This window comes from Cupressus sempervirens, chromosome 4 (assembly GCF_028749045.1).
Source record: "Cupressus sempervirens isolate cs-2001-9-10 chromosome 4, ASM2874904v1, whole genome shotgun sequence".
Classification (NCBI taxonomy): domain Eukaryota; kingdom Viridiplantae; phylum Streptophyta; class Pinopsida; order Cupressales; family Cupressaceae; genus Cupressus; species Cupressus sempervirens.
The window spans coordinates 546448417-546474939 of NC_143121.1; the positions used below are offsets into that span (position 1 = coordinate 546448417).

The following is a 26523-nucleotide window of genomic DNA, read 5'->3' on the forward strand; positions in this document are numbered from 1 at the left end:
CCAACTTTGCTCACATTTAATTTTGGTATAGTTAATTATATTTGATGAGGGCCGACTTGTGGTTTCTCTATGTTCTAGAATTATCCATAAGCCATTTTGGCAAGTATAAGTAGGGTGTTTAGGTTTAGGGTTAGGGCAGATTTTTGGTGGGAGAGTTCAAAAGAAAAGAGATATGTGGATTTAAAAAGCTGATTTGGAGATCTGGAAGTTGTACATTTGTAATTGGCCGTAACCCAGAAGGCCTTACAGCTGGGCATGTCTGCTGAATATTTGATGAATCAATAAATATATCCTTGTTCTCTCTTTCCTTGGTGCTGCTCCTCATGTTTGCTTCCGTTGTGTTAACTCTTGTAGGGTGGTTTGGATAGCTGGGTGTGCCTTTGGCCTAGTTATTCATCCCTTGCCTGCATCACTAAATATAGCTATAAAACCATCAATTTTAATCACTCTAGAAATAAATGAGAGATCTTGAAATTAAAATTAGTGATGAGCATAAAATCTTTCTTGGTTGGAATGTTTAATGATTAACTTACCTTAAAATTACAATCAATGCTTGACAAAAAAGAAAACTCTTTAATAATTAAGATTAACAAAAAAAACTGTTTAATGATCTATGTAAATCTTATTTCCTTTGATGATCCCCATTAATAAAATATTAAATAGGACTATACAACCATCAAATTCAATGGCATTAGAAATTTTTTTTTCAAATTACAAAGTTTAATTATCAACTAGTGATGAAATTATAATCAAATGGTTGCAAAAAAAGCTTTGTTTATCATTTTTTTTTATAGATCCACATATCGAAAAAAATTACATAAAGATAACCATACAACCATCAAATTTAGTCCTTAATACAATCTTTTTAGATAACCATACAACCATCAAATTTAGTCCTTAATACAATCTTCTTCACAATAGCTTGCAATTTCTTCTTTTATAAATAGAACTGTACAGCCATCAGATTTAATCCTGCACTCAACCTTGAGAATAATTTACTAAAAAAATACATAAATATAACTATACAACCATCAAATTTAGTCCCCTCATAAAAGGTTTGCCTCACACCTTTGTATGGAAGATTATTCAAAGGAAGAAAAATGCGAACATTGTCAGAGCGAATGAACATGAGTTAGCCTAGGTATTCAAAAAGAAAACAGAAACAATGGTAGATGAGATCTTATTTTGACTCCACAAGCCAAGAGTAGAGTAGGAAAACCAAAATATATATAGCGATTTCAATCAAAATCCACGGTTCAAGACATGTTATGCTTTACTTGTAAAGCAAATTGCAATCGGATGGTGGGAATACAAAATCCGCCATAATCAGGAGGGGGAAGAAATTGACTGGTTCACTTTAATTTGAAAAATGAAAAGAGGTCAACCATAGCTTGTCTTTCACTTTACTTAAACTGTTCGAAGTTCCGAGTGGGACAATCTTTCTCTGACAACTCCACAGCAACTTGCGTTGACGTTCTTCGTCTGGCGTCAATTTCGAGCGAATTGCATTTCCCCCATATTTACGAGCAATTTGGGTTTCATTTGGGTAGTTTGGGCTTCATCGAATTCGGGGGTGAATGCCAAGGGAAATGGGTGGAGTTGCAGAGGCAGCGGCCTGATTTCCGTGCCGCTTTTCATCCACAATGACCCCGTGTGTCTAGCTCTGCTTTCTCGGAATTGCTCTATTTTTGGGCAGTTGTGCACAGGTAAGTAGGATATAAACGGGCGTTTGATTCCAGTCCAGGGATTTGTGGTTTGTTGGATTGAATTGTTTTTCAGGGAGAATGAAGCGGCAAAGATCGTACAGCGATGATTTGATGGAGGGAGATGGGAGCGGGAATAGTAAGGAATGGGGGCGCAGAGAACAGGAGGGTACCAAGATGCGATCGCTCAAGGGTTTGGACTCCACGGCGAGTACTTGTTATAAGAAGAGTTACAGCAGCCGGGGGTTCAACTATGAGAAAGATGAAGCGAGGGTGTCGTCGAGGAAGAGAATGGAAGTCGAGGCCGAGGGTTTTGAGAGAGCGAGAGATGGGTATGCTAGGGTTTCATCCAGGAGGGATTCAAACCCTAGAAGGACAGAGGTTCCGCGATCGAGCCGTGAGAGCGGCGGCGGGTATAGGGATGGTGGGGATTCTAGTAAGGGGAGGCTTGAGCGCAGTCGTAGATCTAGCAGCTTTTCGGCGGGTTCAGGGTCTAAGAGAGAGAGTTACGAGAATCTGAAGTTTGGGGCTAAGGGGTTTAGGTCGGAAAGGGAGAGGCCTAAGCGGGATGATCTACGGTCTTATGGAATCGAGGGGTCTGGTAGCCTATGGAAGAGAACTAGTGAGGATTATTACCATAGGAGAGGGAACGGGACTGGGAATGAGACAAGCGGCGAGGATAGAAGCAACGGGTGGTCACATGGTGTTGGGCTTGCGAAGTCGCCGCAGGGGTCTAAGGAGACCGTGGATTCGTTTAAGGAGTCAAGGAAAGGTGAACGGGCTATCAGTCAGAGTAATAGTAATAGTACTAGTGAGATGGAGGAAGGGGAACTGGAGCCAGAATTGGAACCCGAGCCAGAGTCTAGTGGCTGGCAACACCATCAACACGAACAAGAGCAACAAACTGGACAACTTAAACCAGAGACAGAGACAGAGGGAGAGGCAGAGGCAGAGGCAGAGGGAGAGGCAGAGGTGGAGCAGCACCATGAAGAGCTAAGCTCCAAGGGGATCCAGGAAGAACACGGCAATATATCTGCTGCTGAGGCAGATGAGGGGATGGCCACACAAATGGATGCCTCTAAGCATGCAGATGGGAAAGTGGACAAAAGAGATGCCTTGTTTGGAAATGGTATCCGAGACGGGAACAGAGAAGAAGTAGGAAACAGAGAGGAGGTGAAGCCATTGCTGGACCTCGATAAGACCAATGAAGACGGCGGGGAAACAAATGATTTGGAGATTTCCCCGAGAGTGGATATTTGTTCGGATTCAGTAGTGCGGCATCCAGATTCGGCAGGGAACAATGTGACCGTTGATGAGGTACCGCAAGAACTTAACCAGAAGGAGATAGAGCAGCAACCTGCAGCACGGTGGGGGATCGAAGAGAGAAAGGGTGTAGATCTTGAAGTAGAAGTGAAGATGGAAACAATGGAAGATGCTTCGGATGAGATTGAGAAAGCTGAAGAGAAATCAAATCGCAAGGAATTGACTTTCAGTTTTATGTGCGACACACCAAAGGCTCTTGGGGATGTTCAGGATAAGACAGATGCAGGATCTAGAGGAGATCCTACATTGAAATCTTTGAACAGCCTATTGCCGCAGGTAGGAGAAGAAATGGGCAAAGATAAAGATCAGAGATTGTCTCTTTCTCTCTCAAATGGTCCTGATGTCTATAGCAAGTGGGATGAAAGAGCTTTGCTGTTGAGCAGTGAGAGGAAGAAAAAGGCCCCTTTGGAAGAGGACCTTGGCGTTGGAGGTAGCAGCAGATTTCCGAAGGAACCCCAAAGCAGCACTAAAATAGAGGAAGGCAGGTCGGAACTATCCAACGAAAAACAAAGACAAAAGAAGGCTAAGCTGGAGCCACTGCAGCTCTCTCTGGGTTTGCCAGATGTTTCACTGACTCTGGCTTCTCCTAGCATAAATGTGGCTCCAGCTTCTCCTTCTCGGGGAAGAAGCTACCAGTCCTTAAGTCATACAGCCCATACAATTCATACAGCTCACACGCAAACGGGTTCAGATGCATTCACTACGTCCATATCGTTCTCAGGTTCTCATCCATTTGTTCATAATCCGAGCTGCTCTCTTACTCAAAACTCCATGGAGAATTATGAGTTTTCTGTTGGTAGTCATCCTGCTTTTCAAGCAAGTAGTGATCAGGTATCCCATGGCAATTGGAATGGAACTTATCCGAATGAGCAGACTTCCTATGACAATAATAGTTTAACTGGGGTTGCATCTCAGGATGTGTTAAAACAACGTAGGGAAGCACCTCTGTATCAGAGGATATTACAGAATGGGAACTTGCAGGCTTCTCAATTTTCTCAAGGCATGTTTGGGGGAAATAGCAGAGGACAGCCTTCAAAAGACAGGGATCCGGCAGCATATGAAAGAGGTGCAACTGATACTAACTTTCAAGGAACCTTTGCAATGACACAAATACAGCATGGAAGAAGCTCAGAAGGAAGCCTAGGTAAAAGCAACAGTATAGAAAGGCACGCTAAATTTTTAATGGCTCAAGGCAAGCAAGCAAGGAGTTCAGATGGAAATTTAGGCAGATTCAGTAATGGCCCTGAAAAAAATGCTATATTCCCAAGGGAATTACCAGAACAGTGGAGAGAGGTCAAGTCCTCTCCTACACAGAGTGTGGGTTCACGAGACAAAGGATCTGACCAGTGGAAGCAAATTATAAGGGATGGCAATAAGTCGGACAGAGAGAGGGCATCTATGCCTCAAAGAGGCTTTACTGGACGGGGTATGGAGCATTCGATTCCGGGAGCTGTTCCAAGTATCGAGAGGGTTCTCTTTGACATTATTTCTGAACCTATTCCAGTTATGTGTCAAAAACTCAAGGGAATGCCAGCCAAAGCTTTAGATCATTTGAGGCAGTGCTCGGGGGAATTGATTGGTAAGAATGAAAAGGCTGAAGAGTTTTTCACTTTGCAGAAAATGTTGCAGAATAGGACAGATCTAACATCGGAGATACTAATGCAAGCTCATAAGGTTCAGCTGGAGATCTTAGTTGCTGTAAAGACTGGGATAAAGGGATTTATACTAAATAACCTTCCACCTTCGGAGCTTGTTGAAGTCTTTTTACAAGTAAGATGCAGAAATATAGCATGTAAAAGTGCTCTTCCTGTGGATGACTGTGAATGTAAAATTTGTTCCCAGAGGAATGGGTTTTGCAGTGCGTGCATGTGTCTTGTTTGCTCAAAATTTGACTTTGCTAACAATACTTGCAGCTGGATTGGCTGTGATGTTTGCTTGCACTGGTGTCATACAGATTGTGGCATACGCATGTCATATGTTAGAAATGGTCCAAGTGTAAATGGTGCGCCAGGGACAACAGAGATGCAGTTCCACTGCATTGGTTGTGAGCATGCTTCTGAGATGTTTGGTTTTGTTAAGGAGGTATTCAGGACTTGTGTTGAGGGTTGGGATGTCGAAACTCTTGCAAAAGAGTTGGATTGTGTGAGGAGGATTTTCCAAAGAAGTGAGGACTCAAGAGGAAAGCAATTATGGAACAAGGCAGGGCAGATGTTAGGAAAGCTGGAAAGTAAGGCTGATCCAGCAGAGGTCTGTAACAGCTTCATGCTATTTTTGTCTGGTAAGCATTCATTATTTATTCTGTTCAATTTTGACGCATTTTTGTTTGTAAATATTTACCAAGTTGCAAACCTTGGTCTCTAACAATGTTAAGCTGAGATATAGGGGGTATTTGAATTCTTTGATTACTGTTTGTTCACCATTTCATTATTACACTGTCATTATAGTAGGAATTTGTTGGACATTGATTTCAAGTTGCTTCAGATTGCATGTGAAGACACCACTCCCATTTCAGCTTCGTCCTGATGATTGAGCACAGGATGTGATCTGATGAAATACCGATGTAAACAAAACCTACACACTAAAATTTAAAAGCAGTTCGATCAGGCATGGTCTGTGGGAAAATCATACTTGCTATCAATCTCTTTTGTTTTTGACATAATATATTTTTTTTCCCAAAAATCATAGTTGTTATCATTTTGGTTCTTCTGTATGAACAACTCTTGTTATTGTTTGCGCTCTTGTACCTGTGTAAGATTTTTGCGTCAATGTTTCAGATCACATGGCCCAATCCATAGCATTTATGCAAAAAATCTTACAATGTTACAACCAGAAGTATTGACCTGTCTAGTGTTTCCAATTCATCATGATGTCTGATAGAAGATTCTGGTGGCATTTTTCTAATACCATAGAATACAAGAGCCACAAGTAGGTGGCCAATGTAATACTCAGTTATGGTTCCCTAGCATCTTATCTTTTAGCTAATTCAGAATAAGTAGAATTTCAAGGACAAGTTCCAGCAACTGCCACATCTATTTTATTAAATTCACTATAACAAAGCTTGATTATCCATCATACTTCAATGAAAGTTTAATTGATTAACCGACCAACCAAAGTAGAGAGGTGGATAGGGGATGGGTGATCAACTGATAGTTCTTTAATTCCTCTAAGCTGCTGGTTGAGTAATTCTGTCACTATTTCAGAAGCATGGTCATACTGTTTCATGCTAAGATTAGCATTCAAAGAAGAAGACGAAGAAGAAGAAGAAGATGAGGAAGAAGAAGAATCACAACTGCCAGAAAATCCAAGAGGAATGGTAGTGGTATGGAAGGGGTTTCAAATACATCAAGTATGAAATAAAAACAAGGGGAAAAACATAAGATGTATATAATCAGAAGCATGGTCATACTGTTTCATGCTAAGATTAGGATTCATCCTCCTGAAATGTGTATTCATGTATTCTAGCAAACACATTCCTTGTTAAGTAATTTGCAACAAGTCTACTCTTTGCCTGGTACTTCTTGGAATGACAGAAACTAGTTTCAACAACATGAAATGGATACAAAATTACAAATACAATTAATGAAAATGGAAAGCTTACTCATTGATTGTATGTAAGGCCTAGGAAGCATCTGTTGGCTGTTTTATGAATGTTTCTAAGTTCAATCTCAATATTTTGTGCAGTTGTTTTCGCCATTGCACACCACTCAATTACCTGATTTGTTCCAAGTCAGGTCTCAAACTTGTGCAGATATTGCCTTCATTCGTGTTCAACATCTGTAAAAAACAGAATCTTGAATGAATATACAAGGTGAGAGAGTCAAATATGCCAATGAAATATAAATACTAGATATATTTAGTTAAAAAAGAAAAATCCATTGCAATTGTCATCTTTTAGTTTAGATGGATTGTTATCGAAGTGCTTCCTGTATCTCTGGAGAGGAAACACCTTAAGCATCCAAGTTCATTAAAGAACCTGGCCAGCATTTTATTTTTGGCTGATCAATGAGGGCTCATCAGTAAATCTGTCAGCCTCAGAGACACAAATGTCAGTCCCCAGTTCTTGCGTATGTGGAACACACTTTTAAGAAGGCCTACACTTTTGTTGAGATGGTCCATTGGTTCTTAGACGAGTTTTGAATCTTTGTCTCAATTGTAGTAATTTTCCACTGGACAATCTGATTGTCACTTCATGCTATCCCATTATATGTTTTTATTTATAACAGTATGTTATGTGCTCTTGTCAAATTTGTAACTGTTAAATCTAAGTGGCACTTGAGTTTTCTAACTACTTGGTAGTTTCTTTAGATCAGTATTTCTTATGAAGGGTGGCAGCATGCTAGGAGAGGCTGGACCTCCGTATAGAGATCAAACTCTTCTCATGACTGATTTTTTAATAATTAGTAAATACTGGACTAAATTTCTACTTTTCAAGCTTCTTTTGTCTTCTTTGAACTGTTATTTTTGTTTCTGGATTTACTATCTTGTTCTGCCAATAGCTCGGATTATTTTCAGTTTCTATTCTGCACAGCAACCAGGTTTGTTACTTCAGATAGGAACTCAAAATATTATTTTTATTCTTTGTGGTATTAATTCACACGCTTTTGACTTTTGGTTCTTTTTTAAGGTTTTTGCTTGGTACCGACGATACTTATATTGCTGCATAAGTACTGTTGATGCGAGTTTTGTATCACTTACATAACATATTAGTAATTGAATATCCGATACGGAGTATCAAACATACAATTCCTAGGTTTTTGCTTGGTACCAACGATACTTATATTGCTGCATAAGTACGGTTGATGCGAGTTTTGTATCACTTACATAACATATTAGTAATTGAATATCCGATACGAAGTATCAAACATACAATTCCTCTCTTGAAAAGTTATTGCTCATGGGATATGAGAACAACTTCAATGTTCCTTACTCTTGTGGATACTCGCTCAGTTTTATTGATGTGATTTGCAGGTAATCACGTAGGCAGCCTTACGCAAATTGTTGAGGATGACTTGGAATTTGGTGGGATGATGGAGATGGTGGTTTGGTGTGAATGCTAGAGGATGTTGATGGAAAGTGATGGTGGTGGAGGGTGAATGATTCTTACGACTAGTGTTTTTCTAACTCTCTTCTCCTAAATTCCAAGTCCTAAATTACTTGCTACCTTACTCCTACTCCTATGGATGGAAGACGAGCAAATGGACTGGGATCGAACTTAATGAAAGTTAACCAGCGGCCTCACTTCCACAGGTGCAATGATTTAAAGGAAAAATACACTAGTTTGCCACGCAAGGCTTCCTAACAAGCCACTAGGATGCTAGTGGTCTAGTATTGATCCCTATCAAACATCTACTACTGCTACCATACAACTATCCATCTACTTTACTCCTACTTAGCAAATTAATTTGCTTCAACAACTTGAAAAGAAATCTACTCTTAACTTTTTGGAAGTAGAAACCATGCAATAATACCAAAGGCCCTTAATCACCATGTAAGTCACAACAATGAGAAAGAAATAGTGAATTTTGGTATTATCTTATGCAACAATTTTCTTCAACCCTTACAAATGAGAGCAAATGGCCTTTTATAGGTGCCAAAATTACAACCAACGGTGGAGATCAAATGCAAAACCGACAATCCAGATTGAATTCTAGAAACCCTAATTAGGGTTGCTACCCCATTGGCCAATGAGAAGACGCCACCTCGTCAATGGACCAATAAAAAAGTGTAAAAGTGGCAACCAATTAGAAGGCACCAAAATGGCGGCCATTCAGAAAGCGACACTTGTCTTATCTTTAGAAGAAAGAGAAATTGCCACTTGGGCTTACATTAAATGATCGTCTAATATAACTCTTCCTTTTTCTTTCATTCTTTTAGCTAAGGCAATGAACCTAGCTAGCCTTTCATTGACTTCTTCAATAGGAGAAGAAGGTGTATGCTTTATGTTGAGCTCAACCGATTTTATCATGCTGCTTACTACCTGTAGTGTCTTCTTATGGTCCTTCTCATACTCTTTTGCAAATCCGATGAAAGCATTTAAGGAGGAAAGGGTGTTCAAATGTTTCTTCTTGATGGCAACCCTTCCTAGCTCATCCAATCTCGATCGAAGTCTTGTCTCATTGATGTCCTCTTCTCTGATGTTTTCAAAATCAAGTGCCACACCAGCGTCGCTCATCATGGTTGAAATGAAAGTGTCGACGCTTGGTTTGTGATGTGCAATTGCCTTCTGCATATCTTCTTTGCCAAGAGGGATTGTCCTTCCTTTAGTCTGTCCATTAGCTGTATCCTGTTTATTGTACCGACATTGGTATCGGTTATTCGTCTCATTTTCGAGAAGAAAGTTGTTTTGGGCATCATATCCTCTTTGTCTTTCTTAGTGTTTGTTCCCTTAAGATTCTTGCTTGTACCAACATCTTCCATCTCGTCGACCTATTACGGGATGGTAAAGTGGTGGACAATTAGACAAGTGGAACCAAGGGAGGCAATCTTTAGACTAGAACGAAAGAAGGAAGTCAGCTTAAGGACCCCTTTCAACTCTAAATGATCAAAAGTCACCTCTACCTATAATCGGATCTTGACTCTTCTGGAATTTAGGATCAGACTTTGAGAATTTCAAATCCCTTGAAAATCAGATTTTTACTCCTTTGGAATTGTCCACCTTTGGCTTCAAAAATTAGACTTTCACCATGTATCTCCTCTCCAACAAAAATTGCCCAAAAGAAAGAGCCAATCTGCCCTAGGAAAATCGCTTATGAAGGAGAAATCTGCACTTGCAAGAAAAATCGCCCAACAATGGAGAGCTGCTCCAAGAAAAAAATTCGCCCAAAACAAGAGAAGATTGCCCTTGCCAAAAATCACCAAACACCAAAGAGGAGAAGATGAGAAGTGAGGAGAAAATGGGAGAGAGGCCTCCTCTTATACCCAACTTTCCTACTCCCTCCAAGCTGGCCGACTTGGACCCTAGGAGCAAAAAAAAAAGCAGCAATAATTATTGCAAAATTATGGCCCACAATTAAATACTTTGCTAAAAATTAACTTTGCCAAAATGAAAATTGCTTTTTTAAATTGCTAATTAGTTTCAAATTGCAAAAAGAAATTAAACAATGCCTTGGGGGTGTTAAATATTTCCATTTAATGAGGATTTAGTAATTAATACATCACTAAAAATGGATTTTGGCTATCCAAAAGCCATTTTTCAATATTAAATTACCAATTTCATTAAAGGCTAAAAAGTTTTCAATGCAATTTTAATCCATTAAAGCCAATTTTTTGCAATTTTTTTTGTCGAAATTGATTTTGCTATGCCATTAAATTTTTTTTTTTTTGACAAAAATAAAACCGCTTCTAGTGTCTAAAATCGATTTTGTAATTTGACTTCATCTCCACAAAATTAATTATTTTTGACCAAAGAAAAATTTAAGGTTTTCCAAAACTCAAGTCTAACAAAATTTCCCTTTTGGAAATTATTCAAATTTACACAGGTATATCCATATTTTCAAAAGAAAACGTCGAAGTACAAATTTACAATTTTATCGTGCCAAATGTTGCCTCTTGAATTTTGTTTGGCATTGAGGATGAAATTGGTTGCTTTGGAAAATAAGTGAAATTAGGTGAAAATAAGCCAAGTCTCTTGCACCAGACTAAAGGTGTCTAAGACTCAAAATTTTCAAAAAAATCAAAATTGTTGGACAATCCAAAAATTTGCCAAGGCGATTGAAAAAAAGGGGTGTCCCCATAATTTTGGGGCGATGGTGTGAGAACCTCACAACATCTGGCGACTCCATGGGTGAAATGTTCCTGAATGTTTCAAGAATAAGATAACTTAGAACAAAATTCTCAGGATGGCCTATCTGCAAATCTTCTTAAGGACGAGCACTCAACAAGGGCAAAACTCTCAAGTTGAAACTGAGCATCCTGACCATAAGTTACTCACGTGTGTGCAAATGATTTATTCGCTGCTCGACAAGGACTTGTTAATCTTTCAGATCCATTAAACTTAGTTATTATAATATCCTTACTTCAAAAGCAACTTGGATAGAGCCTCGCTGCCAGTCAGGCGTCTATAGCCTGGATGGAGTTATCGTTGTGGCACCACAATCATGATTCTACCTTTAGTGATTATTTTTTATAGCACCAGTAGAGATGATTGCACACCCTTGAACCAAATCTCATCTTTATTTTCACTTTGATATAGCTTTTTCTCTTTTTTGATGATATTTTCTCTTTTTCTCTTCTTTTCAATCTTTTGTTTGGTTTGCAAGCAATGAAGCTTGCAGAGGGTTTGGAAGACCACAGTGGCGCTGAAGCAGGTGTATGATTTTTACTAAGTCCAACTTCTCTTCGAGACACCAAGAACTCAGAGCAATTAAGTGTGAGTAGAATGTTGTAAACATGCCAGAGATAACTCAAGAACCTCTATCGAGTTAAACCCAAATTTAGTACAAGTCTTACCATAGACCAACGACTAAACACATCCTTTAGCCTTTGAACCTCGTCAAATGTATTCGAGAAATGAACAAGACAGACTCCGTTTTGTTACCAAAAATGTAAAATCTACACACCTCGCCCATGAGTGATAACATGGACCCCCCTTTTGCACTTGCAAAGGCCCAAAACCAAACTTGCCACTGACTGAGGGAAACTAAAAGATCTCAAGTCAAAAGACTTGATGCAAATCAAACTCAAGCTCACTCACAAACCTAAACTAAACAACTGCAAGAAAACTACTCTAGCAAATTGAAAGGGAAACTTTAATATATCCAACTGAAAGGGAAACTACTCTAAACTTTGGGCCAAATGGTCCAAAACAAACTCTACTCTAAAGAACAGAAAAACAAACTAACTACTGACTGAAAGCAAACCTACTCTAGCTATGTACAAAAGGGCTCCGAGTGGAGTCCTAGGCTTGGAAATAATGCTTGAGGAATTGCCCATTGACAGGCAATGGGACATCCTCGCCAGTGAGTGTCTTAAGTCTAAATGCATTATCTCCGATGATCTCAGATATCTGGAAAGGACCTTTCCATAGTTTATCAAATTTGTCATGTTGTCCTTTCCTCTCATGGGCTTTGTCCCAATATAAGAACATGTTAGAGATCGTGAAGGCCTTACTTTGTGCTCTCGTATCGAACCAACGTTTCACTACCCCTTGGTGTTTTGCAAATTTATCTAGGGCTTCATCTCTTTTCTCATTCAATTGCATCAGTTGAGCCAACCTAACTTCTACTCGGTCTTCGTTCTCATCATAGTATTCCTATATAAACCTCAAGGTTGGAATTTTCAATTGAATTGGGAATATAGGATCTTGTCCATAAACCAAATGATAAGGTGTGATTCCTATGGACTCTTTCACTCTAGTTTTGTTCACCTACAAGACGTATCTCAGTTGTGTGTGGGCAATCTCTTGGGTTCCTATCTAAGAGTTTTCCAATCACGGTCAAAAGGTTCTTTTTTGTAGATTCTGCTAGGCCATTTCCTTGGGGATAGTATCTTGATGAAAATTTTAAAATAATCCCGTGGTCAAATGCCCAAGTATGCAATTTCAAAGAAGTGAAAGCAAAACCATTATCACATACAAAAGCCGAAGGACAACCAAACCTGGTGGTGATCTTTTCTTCTAAGAACTTAATGACAATCTCAGCAGTGTAATTCTTGAAAGCTTGGGCTTTTGACCGTCGAGTACAGTAGTCAGTTGCGGTTAGAATATATTTGTGTTGTATTGAGGAAGGTAGGTTGATGGGACCGATGAAGTCTAGCCCCCACATTGCGAAAGGTCTCACCTCAATAATTGGCCGCAAAGGCATTGTTGGGTTCCTTTGTCTCTTAGCCGCAGTTTGGCAAACATGACAAGTCTTTACATGCTCATGAGTGTCTTTGAACAAAGTTGGCCAGTAGTATCCGGTTCTTAGTATCCAGTGTGCTGTGGCCAAATCTGATCCATGCCCTGTTCCCCATTTATCATGAAAATGCTCCAAAATGTTCCTGGCTTCTTCCTTTCCAACGCATCGCAAATAAACCCCTTCATGATTTTGCTTGTACAACACTGCTCCTTGTAGCATATATCTTCTACTCTTGAATCTCAGTGCTCGCTTTTGCATTGGGTTCAAATGTGAAGGACATTGGTGCTTTAAAAGATAGTTGATTATGTCCTGATACCATTCATTAGGATGTACCTCTTCCAATTTATAAACCTGCTGTGCAAGTCCGAGTCCCTCTGATGCCATGGTCTGCGCCAATTGTTGTCTCTGACCAATTTCATCAGTTGGATCTCTATGTCATATTCTTGAATAGTGGCAACCCACTTGCCTCTTCTTTCTCCAAGCTCACTTTGCATCAAGAGAGTCTTCACTGCTATGTCAGGCACAATTGCATGTACTTTGCTTCTCAAGATATAATGCTTGAATTTCTTTATCGCTTTCACCAAGGCATATGCTTGTTTCTCCACATTTGGGTGGTTCAATTCGGCCTCCCTGAAAGGTGCACTTATGAATGCAATCGAATGTTCTTCACCTTCCTTATTCTTCTGTGTTAGAATGCCCGCACACGCATGATCAGAGGCAAAAGAATATATGTTGAATGGCCTTTCATAATCCGGGTTTAGTAGGACTATTGCATTGATGATGGCATGTTTTATCTCCTCAAATGCCCTTTTTGCTGCTGGAGTCCAATCCACTTTTGCATCCTTCTTTAGCATTTCATTCATTGGTTTCACAATCTCAACAAATGCTGATATGAACTTCCTTACAAAGTTGATTTTTCCAAAGAATGATTTGAGCTTCTTTTTGCTACTTGGTATGCCAATATGGAAATTGCTTTCACTCTCTCTGGATCTATCATTATACCCTTCGCTGAAATCACATGTCCTAGACGCTATCCTTTGGTAACTCCAAACATACATTTCTTTGGATTCAAAGAGACTTCGAACCTTCTACATCTTGTGAAAACTTTCCTCAAGTCCGTTATGTGATCCTCTTTGTTCTTTGAAAATATCGTTATGTCATCCATGTAAACGATAATGCATTTGTCTTTTGAGTCCTTGAAAGCATAATCCATGGCCCTTTGAAATGTTGCACCTGCATTGATCAAGCCAAAAGGCATCCTTCTGTATGCAAAAGTTCCCCACTTTGTGGTGAAGGCCGTTTTCAATCTGTCTTCTTCTTCGACCATCACTTGATTGTATCTCGAGTATCCATCCATAAATGACATCATTTTAGCTCCATTTACATTTTGCAAAACCTCGTCCGATGATGGCAATGGGTAATTGTCCTTTTCTAATGCTCTATTCAGATTTCTGAAATCAACACACAACCTTATCTCTCCGTTCTTCTTCTTGACTGGGACAAGATTGACGACCCACGTTGAGTGTCTTACTGGGAAGATGATTCGCGCATCGAGCAGTTTCTTCACTTCTTGACATATCAATGGTTCTAAAAAAGGGTTGACTGGCCTTTGTCGCTACCTGAATGGCTTACTCCCTTTAGCAGAATTGTGTGTGTAATGATGGCAGGATCATCATCCTCATGTCCCCAAGCAATCACATCAGGGAATTCCCTCATCAAATTCAATATGTCTGCCTTCTCTTTAGGTGTACAAACTTTCTCAATGTGGACAATCTTGGGACAATCCTCTGTTCCCAAATTAACTTTTTCACACTCATCGCCTCTTGTAGCTTGATACTATGTTTTGTGGAATTGGTCCATGTTGAATATTCTTTCCAATCCAATCATTCCCTTTGGAATAGTGTTGGTCTTTAGGCTCATCACTCCTTCTATGTCGATTTCTACTTCTTCATCCACTTCACCATCAATGATTTGTGCAATGAAGACATTTGAGTTAGTCAAGAACTTGAGGATATGTCTATCGTATTCGAACACCTGGAAGTTCTTGACATTGTCTGGTACTGATGGGATCGATGCCAATTCAACTCTAAACTTCTTTAAGCCATCCAACTTAATTGGTGCTAGTGAGCTTGCAGTCTATGCGAGGGCATTTGCCACTTGATTGTTTGCTCTATAGTTGAACTTGATATATAAGGCATCAAAGCTCTCTATCAAATCCTAGACTCGGTTTCTATATCTCTTCAACCTTTTGTCATGGCAAGCGAACTTTTGCTTTATCTGCTCAATTACTAGATATGAGTCCTCAAGCACATGAAGTATTTTGGCACCTTTCTTGATAGCACACAACAAGCTTAGAATTAACGCTTCATACTCTGCCATGTTGTTGGTGCATGGGAATTTTAATCTGTGTGCCTCCAAATATGTTGCCCTTGTTGGGTTGATTAACTTAAATCCGGCTTTGGCTCCTTGCTTAGTTTCGGAGCCATCGAACCTTAGAGTCCATACTCCATTGCTTTCTTGATACTTCTCGTGGAAATTCTTCGACTCATTTGTTTCATCATCTTCTTTTATTTTCGCATTAGCTGGTGTAATTTGGTTCTTCGTTTCACCCATCATGCTACTTTCTGCTTCATCGACTTTTTGAATCTTAACCTTCTGTTTTCCATGTTGATCTTCTTGTTCTAGGGCCCTTGGGATTCTCTTTTCAACTTGTTCTAAGGCCATTGTACACAAGGAGCAAGATAACTCCGAATGGAAAGCATTGTGAATTTTGCACCAGCTGTGTAATAATAAGTTCTTCACTGGTGTTCGGTTACTCGACTCCTTTCCTTGTTGCACAGTTGTAATCACAAAGTTCTTGAAGCTCTCAAACATGCCTTCACCCTCATTGGATGAAGCATCTAGATCTGACTCAATTAGGATCTCAGTGGAATCCTTTCCTTTGCTTATGATGTTCATAGTCAACACTTCTGCCTTCTTGGGTTTGTAGGTGCCCATATTCATTTCTACAAACAATACTTAGTTTGGTTTCCCCTTTTCTGTGATTGTCAATCTTAATCTTGGGGTGCTGTCGATTCTGATTTGATTGGCTAGTCCTTTCCATGGGAGCCACATGTGAGAGAAGTCCGTTGCCATATATCCATTCAGTCTTTTAGCCCAATCTCGACCTAGGATCAACCCATAAGTATTGGCCACATCTACTACTGAAATGTCTACCATATGCTCCATTCTTGGATCGGATGCCAGAGGCATGTGTATATTGTGTAGCTCACCCACTACCGACACTTTTGTCTTATCCAGTTGAGTAACCCTTCTGTTTGATCCCAAATGCATGATTCCTAATCTTCTGCAAATGTTCAAAGGCATGACGTTACTTGATGCTCTTGAATCTATCAAGCAATTGTGAAGCAGCTTCTTGAACATCCTTACTGATAGCAAGAATGAGGCTGGGTCATCTTTTCCTTGAGAATACACTACGGGCATCTTATGCACTTGCTTTGGCTTCACTTGGAAATCTGTTGGTTGAGCAACCTCTTCTTTCTTCACCTTTTCTTTATTGTTCATTGTATCATGACTCCTTTGAGTTTGTTGCTCCGTTGGCGTTGATCCTTGAGCTACGTAAATTGGTTGAGGTCTTGGCTGTCTGTTGAATTCACTGATATCGCCATATGCAATCTCTTGTGTAGAACTTCCTATTTCTCCTTATGAAATGTCTTGAGACGAGTTTGTCATATTCACTCTTGGAGTGTCTTGGATTACATGCACCGAATTAGGAGGAGGCCTCCCTTGAGTGTGTGTTATTGCACCTTGAGTGTGAGATCCTTGTGATTTGTTATCTTTCAAACTGTCAAGAAATGTATCTCTAACCTCTGCTACCTCCAATAATTCGAACAAAGGGAGACTAATTTTGACCACCTTCATCTCGTTTGTCACACTTTGTCCTAATATCTTCAACTCTTCATTGTTCACGGCGTTGTTTCCAGGTCTTCCTCTATTTGCCTCTTGTGTTGATTGGACATTTTGCGTTCTTTGAGTACCTTGATTGTTCTGTTGTGTGTTCTGTTGAAAGCTCGGTTGTCCATTTCCATTGCCATGGTTACCTCTTTTGTATTTGGGTGAATCACTTGAAGCATTCAGTATATTACTCACATTGGGGTGTGGAGGCGTATTGAAATTATTTGGGGGTATGGAGGATGTGAAGGGTCCATCATTTCTCTTGTTGTTCCTTTGATAGAACGTTGCATTGCTAGCATGTTGTTGAAATGTTTGGTTCTCACTTGTCCCTTGAACTAGAACAATATCTTCCAAAGGTGGGAAAGAAAAATCCAACCCATCGTTATATCCCTTCTGATATACTACCTCATCAACTGGTCCGTTTGTTGAGTCGGGAGGAAATCTCCCTTAGTGTTCTTCATAAGCTTCAAATTCTAGTGGGAATGAAAACTCCTCAAAAGTTAGACACTGATTATATCTTGGGGATGGGACAATCTCATACCTTGTAACCTTAACATCTTCCTAGTTATTCAACTCATCTATTATGTTTTGAAATAGGTTAGATTGCTCTCTTGAATTCTACACATCCTAATTCCGAATGTTGATCAGTCTCATGGAATCTGCAATACTTGGACATGGCGGACTTAGCCAAGAATAGTCGGTCCATTGGTCTACTCTCTGTTGAAGCTTGATTATCAAGTGGCGACAACACATTTCCATTGTTTGGGCCTGTATTCCAAGTTGTCCTCTGGTTAGACTGATTGTTGTATCCTTGGTCTTGTGACTGGTTATTACCTTGATAGTTATTGTTTTGATAGCCCCTTTGATAACCGCTTCCTTGGTTATTTCTTTGGTAGTCTCTATCTTGATAATTCCTTTGGTATCCTCCTTCTTGATGGTTTCTTTGATATCCTCCTTGATAACCTCCACCTTGATTCTGGTAATTATTCCCTTGATTATTTCTTTGGGAACTTTGGAGTTGATTGTTTTGGTTTCTCAAATAGGTGACTTTCGTAGAGAACTTCTTGACTTGGTCAATCAACTCTTTCATCTCATCCTTTTCTTCTTGCGTCCTTGTGGAGGAACTTGCACTTTGTAGATAAACTGGCAATGATGGCGGTGCTTGAGATAATGGAGGCCCCATATGTACTATTAACTGATTTGCAGGTGCCTGGTATGCAAGCTGTGGAACTGGATTATTTGGATATCTTGCACCTTGGGGCTCCATTCCTTGTTGGCCCAATTGCTTTCCTATCTCAATTGCTTTAGTGTAGGTCTCGGTTAACGTTGTAGGAGTAGGATTTGCCATTCTTGTGAACATAGCAGTCTGGTTGTCTAAGGCGCTGTAGTATGCTTGCAATGCACCGGCCTCCGTCATGGTGTAAGGGGCTTGCAATCTCGTGTAAGCCTTATGGAAACAATCATTGAAAGAACTTATTGTCTCTTTATCGTGTCTCCTTATGTCCACAAACTTTCTATGCAACTCCAGTGGTGTGATGGACATACCAAACTTTGCAATAAAGGCCTCTTTGAGCTGGACCCATCCCGTTATTGATGATGCCAGTAAATTGACAAACTAGTAATAAGGTTCTTCCCTCAATGAATAAGGGAAAAGCCTACATGCTACATCCTCCTCTTGAATTCTTCTATTGCACAATGCCTCTTCAAACACCTTGATATGCTCCTTTGTTGTATGAATAGGGTCATTGATGAAAAACTTGGAGCAGAATACCGTCGGATCCTTTGCTAGATCATGGTATTGTTGGAATGAAATAGGTGAGGCATTGTTTTGAATCCATGGTGGTTGAGCCATCATTGGTTGATTGATTTGAGCCTGAACTGGTTGATTGACTTGGGCTTGAATTGGTGGATTAACTTGAGCATGAATTGGTGGACTACTTGAGGGGCTAGCTAAATTTGAGGTATCAGCTACCCAACGATTCCTTGATTTCTTGTGAAATTCTACTACAAGTAAGTCCTCTTCTTGGTGTGGTGTATTTCTCAGTATCCTCTGTCTCTTATCGGATATCAGTCTCTCAAATCTTTCGAGGGAAAAAGACCCAATCTTTCTATCCAACTTGAAGATAATCCCAACTTGATTGACTCTCTAATTTGAGTTCTCTTCAACAATAGCTTGAGCTTGTCTTTGTGCTTTCCTTTCTCTCTCAAGCTTCCTTTCCAATTCTCTTTGACGTTCTAATCTCTTTTGAATTCTCCTTTCAATAGCTCTTGCTTTCCTTTCTTCTTGATTTAGCACGTCAGCGGTGTCTAGGTACTCTTTAGTGTTCTTACTTTCTTCCCAAGCAGTTAAGCATAAACTAGCTACAATGTGATCTTGAAGTGTTCTCCAAGATGCTCTAGGCTAATTTGATCTAGGAAGCACCATTCTTCTTCATAATTGAATGCCAACAAATGCTCAAAATAAAATTTTTAGGCCCTCTTTCTAGCGCCAGATAATGTTGATGCTTGTTTTGTATCACTTACATAACATATTAGTAATTGAATATCCGATACGGAGTATCAAACATACAATTACTCTCTTGAAAAGTTATTGCTCATGGGATATGAGAACAACTCCAATGTTCCTTACTCTTGTGGATACTCGCTCAGTTTTATCGATGTGATTTGCTGGTAATCACGTAGGCAGCCTTACGTAAATTGTTGAGGATGACTTGGACTTTGGTGGGATGATGTAGATGGTGGTTCAGTGTGAATGCTAGATGATGTTGATGGAAAGTGATGGTGGTGGAGGGTGAATGGTTCTTAGGACTAGTTTTTTGTTTTTTTAACTCTCTTCTCCTAAATTCTAAGTCCTAAATTACTTGCTACCTTACTCCTCCTATCGATGGAAGACTAGCAAATGGACTGGGATCGAACTTAATGAAAGTTAACCAGCGGCCTCACTTCCACAGGTGCAATGATTCAAAGGAAAAATAAACTAGTTTGCTATGCAAGGCTTCCCAACAAGCCACTAGGATGCTAGTGGTCTAGTATTGATCCCTATCAAACATCTACTACTGCTACCATACAACTATCCATCTACTTTACTCCTACTTAGCAATTTGAAATCAAATTTGCTTCAATAACTTGAAAAGAAATCTACTCTAACTTTTTGAAAGTAGAAACCATGTAATAATACCAAAGGCCCTTAATCACCATGCAAGTCACAACAATGAGAAAGAAATAGCAAATTTTGGTATTATCTTATGCAACAATTTTCTTCGACCCTTACAAATGAGAGCAAATGGCCTTTTATAGATGCCAAAATTACAACCGATTGTGGAGATCAAAGGCAAAACCGACGATCCAGATTGAATCCTAGAAACCCTAATTAGGGTTGCCACTCCATCGGCCAAATGAGAAGATGCCACCTCGTCAATGGACCAATGAAAAAAGTGTAAAAGTGGCAACTAATGAGAAGACACCAAAATGGCGGCCAATCAGAAAACGACACTTGTCCTATCCTAGAAGAAGGAGAAATTGCCACCTGGACTTACATTAAATGATCTTCTAATATAACTCTTCCTTTTTCTTTCATTCTTTTAGCTAAGGCAATGAACCTTAGCTAGCCTTTCATTGACTTCTTCAATAGGAGGACGAGGTGTATGCTTTATGTTGAGCTCAACCGATTTTATCATGCTGCTTGCTGCCTGTAGTGTCTTCTTATGGTCCTTCTCATACTCTTTTGCAAATCCGATGAAATCATTTAGGGAGGAAAGGGTGTTCAAATGTTTCTTCTTGATGGCAACCCTTCCTGGCTCATCCAATCTCGATCCAAGTCTTGTCTCATTGATTTCCTCTTCTCTGATGTCTTCAAAATCAAGTGCCACCCCAATGTCACTCATCATGGTTTAAATGGAAGTGTTGACGCTTGGGCTGTGATGTGCAATTGCCTTCTGTATATCTTCTTTGCCAAGGGGGATTGTCCTTCCTTTAGTCTGTCCTTTATCTGTATTCTGTTTATTGTACCGACATTGGTATTGGTTATTCGCCTCATTTTCGAGAAGAAAGTTGTTTTGGGCATCATATCCTCTTTGTATTTCTTAGTGTTTGTTCCCGTAGAAATCTTGCTTGTACTATCATCCTCCATCTCGTCACCCTATTATGGGATGGTAAAGTGGTGGACAATTAGAGAAGCAGAACCAAGGAAGGCAATCCTTAGACTAGAACGAAAGAAGGAAGTCAACTTAAGGACCCCTTTCAACTCTAAATGATTAAAAGTCACTTCTACCAATAATCAGATCTTGACTCTTTTGGAATTTAGGATCAGACTTTGAGAATTTAGGATCTTGACTCTTCTGGAATTTAGGATCAGACTTTGAGAATTTCAAGTCCCTTGAAAATCAGAATTTTACTCCTTTGGAATTGTCCACCTTTGGCTTCAAAAATTAGACTTTCACCATGTATCTCCTCTCCAACAAAAATCGCCCAAAAGAAAGAGCCAATCTACCCTAGGAAAATCGCTTATGAAGGAGAAATCTGCACTTGCAAGAAAAATTGCCCAACAATGGAGAGCTGCTCCAAGAAAAAAATTCGCCCGAAACAAGAGAAGACTGCCCTTGCCAAAAATCGCCAAACACCAAAGAGGAGAAGATGAGAAGTGAGGAGAAAATGGGAGAGAGGCCTCCTCTTATACCCAACTTTCCTACTCCCTCCAAGCTGGCCAACTTGGACCCTGGGAGCAAAATAAATAAATAATAATTAATGCAAAATTATGGCCCACAATTAAATACTTTGCTAAAAATTAACTTTGCTAAAATGAAAATTGCTTTTTTAAATTGCCAATTAGTCTCAAATTGCAAAAAGAAATTAAACAATGCCTTGTGGGTGTTAAATATTTCCATTTAATGAGGAAGGATTTAGTAATTAATACATCATTAAAAATGGATTTTGGCTATCCAAAAGCCATTTTCCAATAATAAATTACCAATTTCATTAAAGGCTAAAAGGTTTTCAAGGCAATTTTAATCCATTAAAGCCAATTTTTGCAATTTTTTTGTTGAAATTGATTTTGCTATGCCATTAATTTTTTTTTTTTGACAAAAATGAAACCACTTCTAAGTCTAAAATCGATTTTGCAATTTGACTTCATCGCCACAAAATTAATTTATCTTCACCAAGGAAAAATTTAAGGTTTTCCAAAACTCAAGTCTAACAAAATTTCCCTTTTGAAAATTATTCAAATTTACATAGTTATATCCAGATTTTCAAAAGAAAACGTCTAAGTACAAACTTACAATTTTATCTTGCCAATCGTTGCCTCTTGAATTTTGTCCGGCTTTGAGGATGAAATTGGTTACTTTGGAAAATCAAGTGAAACTGGGTGAAAATAAGCTAAGTCTCTCCCACCGTTCTGAAGGTGTCTAAGACTCAAAATTTTCAAAAAAATCAAAATTGTTGGACAATCCAAAAATTTGCCAAGGTGATTGAAAAAAAGGGGGGTCCCCAAAATTTTGAGGCGATGGTGTGAGAACCTCACAACAAGTACTAACGAATTCTCATCTCTCTTTCTATTCTAGAATCTATTTTTGGCCTCTGCATTTATGTCATTAAATATATTTCAGTAAAATGTTGTTTGTCAATTGTAAGTGCTTCTAAGTTTTAAGCTCGCAAAGGTGATTTACAGCCTATTAAACAAAATTGAACAATAAGTTTGCTGAAAGACTCTTTTTTAACTTTTAAATCTTTAAGTGAGGTTGCATAGTTTATAAAATGTTATTTGGGCTAACAGCTTTGTGAACAACGTCAATCTGGTGAATAATACAAATTATAAAGTAACAATGCATGGAATGATGCCACTACTTCAATAAATTCTAGGCTATACTGGGTTCAGGTGTGGGGGTTCAAGATGTGAATATTGTGTATTTTTCTAAGTTTGAGTTCATATACAGGTTTTAAGAACTGGTTTTCTGGTACGGCACAATTTTTAAATGGGGTTTGGCTCCACAAGTGTGTATATATGTGTGTGTGTGTATTAGATCAGAATGTCACATAATCTCATATAAACAACAAGCATACCATGAACTTGTAATCGTAGCATCATAGTATCATATAGTTCAAGTTACACTTCAAAATATTAAAATAGTCAAATGATAAAATCAAGTATCATTGTGTCAACTTGTAAAAATTGAAACTTTGTACCAAGTTTCAATCATCTAATGGATTATTAATTTATTCTTCATCATCTTCTTCTTCAATGGCATTAGTTGATTCACAAAGAGTGCTAAGGCCAATGAACCAGCTGCACCAATAACATGCTCACTGTCCAAGTCCTTTAGGGTCTGTTTGGTTTGTGGAATTAAAAAAATCAGGATTTCTACAAACCTTGGTTTAGCCAAATCAAGGTTTTGCAAATCTTCATTCTGATTTTTTGGGATTTTACTTAAACCGTTTGTTTCACTTGGAAGATGTGTGTGAAGACACATTTTTATGCGTAAGCTTGGAGTTGAAGGCAAATTTCGAAAAGTAGTCCAATCTATTGTTTTTACACTCTTTAAAAAACATAACCGGGTTTTGATTTTCAATTCCTACTTGCTACTAGGAAGTTGGAAAACTTGGTTTTGAGGCAAAATTGGAAGTCCAGTATGCTAATTCCATTTTGCCGATTTTGAAACAAACACAAAAATTTTCAAATCTGGATTTTGAAAAAGCCAATTCTTGTCATCTTCCAAGAACCAAACGGACCCTTAATGCATCAATTGCAAGCTGAGAAGTGGAAGCATCCAACTCTGTATGCTTTTCATTTAACTCTCACTTCTCATTCTGCTTGTTTGAAAGGAAACACAAGTTGGAATACACATATACTAAGTAATCCACTCTTTTTGATTGCAACTGCTTTACTAAGTGGATGAAAGAGTACATGCTCCAATATCTTTTTGATGGAGATGAAATAGCAACCTATGAAGACAAGACAATGTAAACATTTAGAATAAAATTATTAAAATAATAAAGTTATTAATCTATAAAGATAAAATAAATTAAATTTTAAATAAAAATTACTTGGGATATAATTTTGATTGCAAGGGGCTGTAACAATTGGAATTGTTGGCCATGGAGGTATCACTAACTATGAGCATCCTTCTTAAACCGATGACGAAGGACATCGTTACTTGGACCTCTTTTGCATTCACAAACTCCATGAACTCATTTGCAATCAAATCTTGTATATCATCATCAAACAAGAGTGTAAGCAATGCTGCTTTGTACCCATTAGACACTTCTAAATCTCTATATGGTGGAAGCCTTCTTGACATATTAAGATGTTGGTTGCTATAATATTTTGGTGTCAATGCACGGTCAAGAAAATGTAGAGGAGTGGTCATCTTGTTCCATTGTTTTACAATAATTGCTTGCAATTGTTTAAAAGAGGTCTCCTCAGGGTCTTCTCTTTGTCATTTATGATTTTCTTCATCTTCTCAAACATTTAGTTGATGCTGTCATACGCTTCTCCAAGGTAGGACCTGTTCATGTCAATGTATCATGGCAAACTCACAATTGGCTTGGTGAAGCAAAGGAGTTACTCAAACATGTTTCCACCATGATTCATCCAATATTCTTTGCTTATTTTTTTGTTGCCCTCTCAATGCTGCTTTGCCTCCATATAGACCATTTATGCTGATCACCATACTGCAAAGTGCCACTCTTACTTTCACAAGTAGTCTAAAGATTAAGTTTGGTGCAAAATGGCTCTCAACAACCTGTAATAGAAATTAAAGCAAAAATATACAACTAAATATGACACATTTTAAAATAGAATACACATTATACAATCAAATAATGGAAATCAGAAAATATAAAATACTAATTATAATTTAAAAAAATTCTACGTCAAGTTCAATTTCTTTTAACTTAAATAACTCTAAGTTTGAGAATAATCTGAAAATTCGTTGAGATGTGGTGGTGTGTGATGAACTTTTGTATGTCGTTAGCCTCTATATACACCTCTATTATCTACTCAATTTTATTCCCAATATTTTGTATTCATAAGCTTGAGCATGTTGACTGTACAAGGTGTCCAAAAGATATACTGATATCACTCTTCAGCCAACAAACCAAATAATTTTTTTTGTTGCCCGTTATGATGAGAACAGTGTTTTTAGATCCACTGATCCAATGACAAAGATGATAATTTTAGCAATAAATTGCCCATCTTTTACTTGCTCCTCAATCCATGGATTTAAAAAGCATCACCCCTTTAGGGACACCGCTATGACATTGAATAAGGGACGGTTTCTTGCATATTTCTACCCATCTGAAACAATTAATACTCTTGTCTCAATCTTATGATTCCCTTATGAGCTTCAATGCATTTTCCTCAACTCTCTTGACCTCTCTTTCCAACGAGCTATTGTGTATTTTCTCATATTCAGGGCTCTATAACCTCTTGGAGCTTCATTGCCACTTTTCAACATCTTCTTCCAGTATGTGGAGTGAACAACACTAATAGGCAACCCATTTTCATAATGCATTTTTTGTGTATTTTCATAACCAAGGCCCTTAGACCCTCTTGGAGCATTGACACTTTCCAATATCTTCCATTATAGGGAGCAAACAACACTGAAAGGCAATCTGTCTTGAAGCTTCATTCATACACCCCTCTTGGGAGCTTTATTGACACCTCTATCTGAATAGGGAGTAAACAACACTGGAAGACAAGCCATTTTCATAATGAAATGTCATGACTCATTTTGAAATGAAGTTTCCAAAGATCCCTTTCTTTTGTGTGGAATGGGTGCTTGAGTTTCAGCTTCAAGCTCAACTGTGGTAGTATAAAAGGGGTGGTCCCTTTCTTTTGCATGGAATGGGTCCTCAAGTTTCAATTTCAAGCTCAACTATGGTAGTATAAAAGGGGTGGTCTTCTATCACATAATTTGAAGATGGGGGATACACTTTGGCACATTTGTAGAATTACACACGCACAAATATATATACATATGTACATTATACATACATACATAGATAACATAATATTTTAGCCTAATAAAAATTAAGTTATATAATAGCATTTAGACTTGAATCTTAAAGCTGTAATCCCCTTTTGACTGGACACTTAAAAGACACTAAAGTAAATTGTGCTGTTATTAATAACGCAGGCGAGTAATTCTTGCTTTTTACTCCAAGAATGTAAAAGTTCCATCACCCTGCCCATTGATCAATTCCTTCCAATTTATATCAGAAGCAGGATACACAGTCATGTGAGATGCACAATGGGTTGGAAATCCTCAGCTTAGCAAGAACAAACAGAAAGCAATAGGGAAAAGTTGAAAACCCACACTAGTGCTTGAAAAAAAAATTGTACTGCTAATCCAGTACAAGCTGTGCATGTCCAAATTCTGTGAAATAGTAGCATTATCAATTTGAATTTGTTTTGAGAAACAACAAAGGTTCTGTATTATATTCTTTTGAATTTTTGATGAAACTTTTATGGGAACAAAGATAGAATGCAAAAAAGAGCAAAATAATGCAAATAGAAAGAAAATAAAACTGGAAAAAAAAGCCTCTGCATGTCACCACCTGGACTGGACTTTAAGCGTGGACCTTGATACAAGAGTCATTCTGGGTGGTTAGGCCCCGCTCGGAAATCCTTGGAAACAAGGATTAGACATAAACTAACATATTTTTTATTTGTTAAATAAAGCATAAAAACATACATACATCATACATAATAA

The 26523-nt window shown here is 38.5% G+C and overlaps 1 protein-coding gene across 1 annotated transcript in view; it reads left to right on the top strand.

The window, feature by feature from the left end:
- Positions 1–1264: 1264 nt before the first annotated feature.
- The window catches only part of LOC149562353 (uncharacterized), a 34599-nt gene continuing 9340 nt past the window's right edge, over positions 1265–26523 (top strand). The window contains exon 1 of the mRNA XM_089825875.1: positions 1265–5304. Coding sequence (XP_089682001.1) covers positions 1785–5304 — 3520 coding nt within the window. The 5' untranslated portion in view covers positions 1265–1784. The remainder of the gene's footprint in view (positions 5305–26523) is intronic.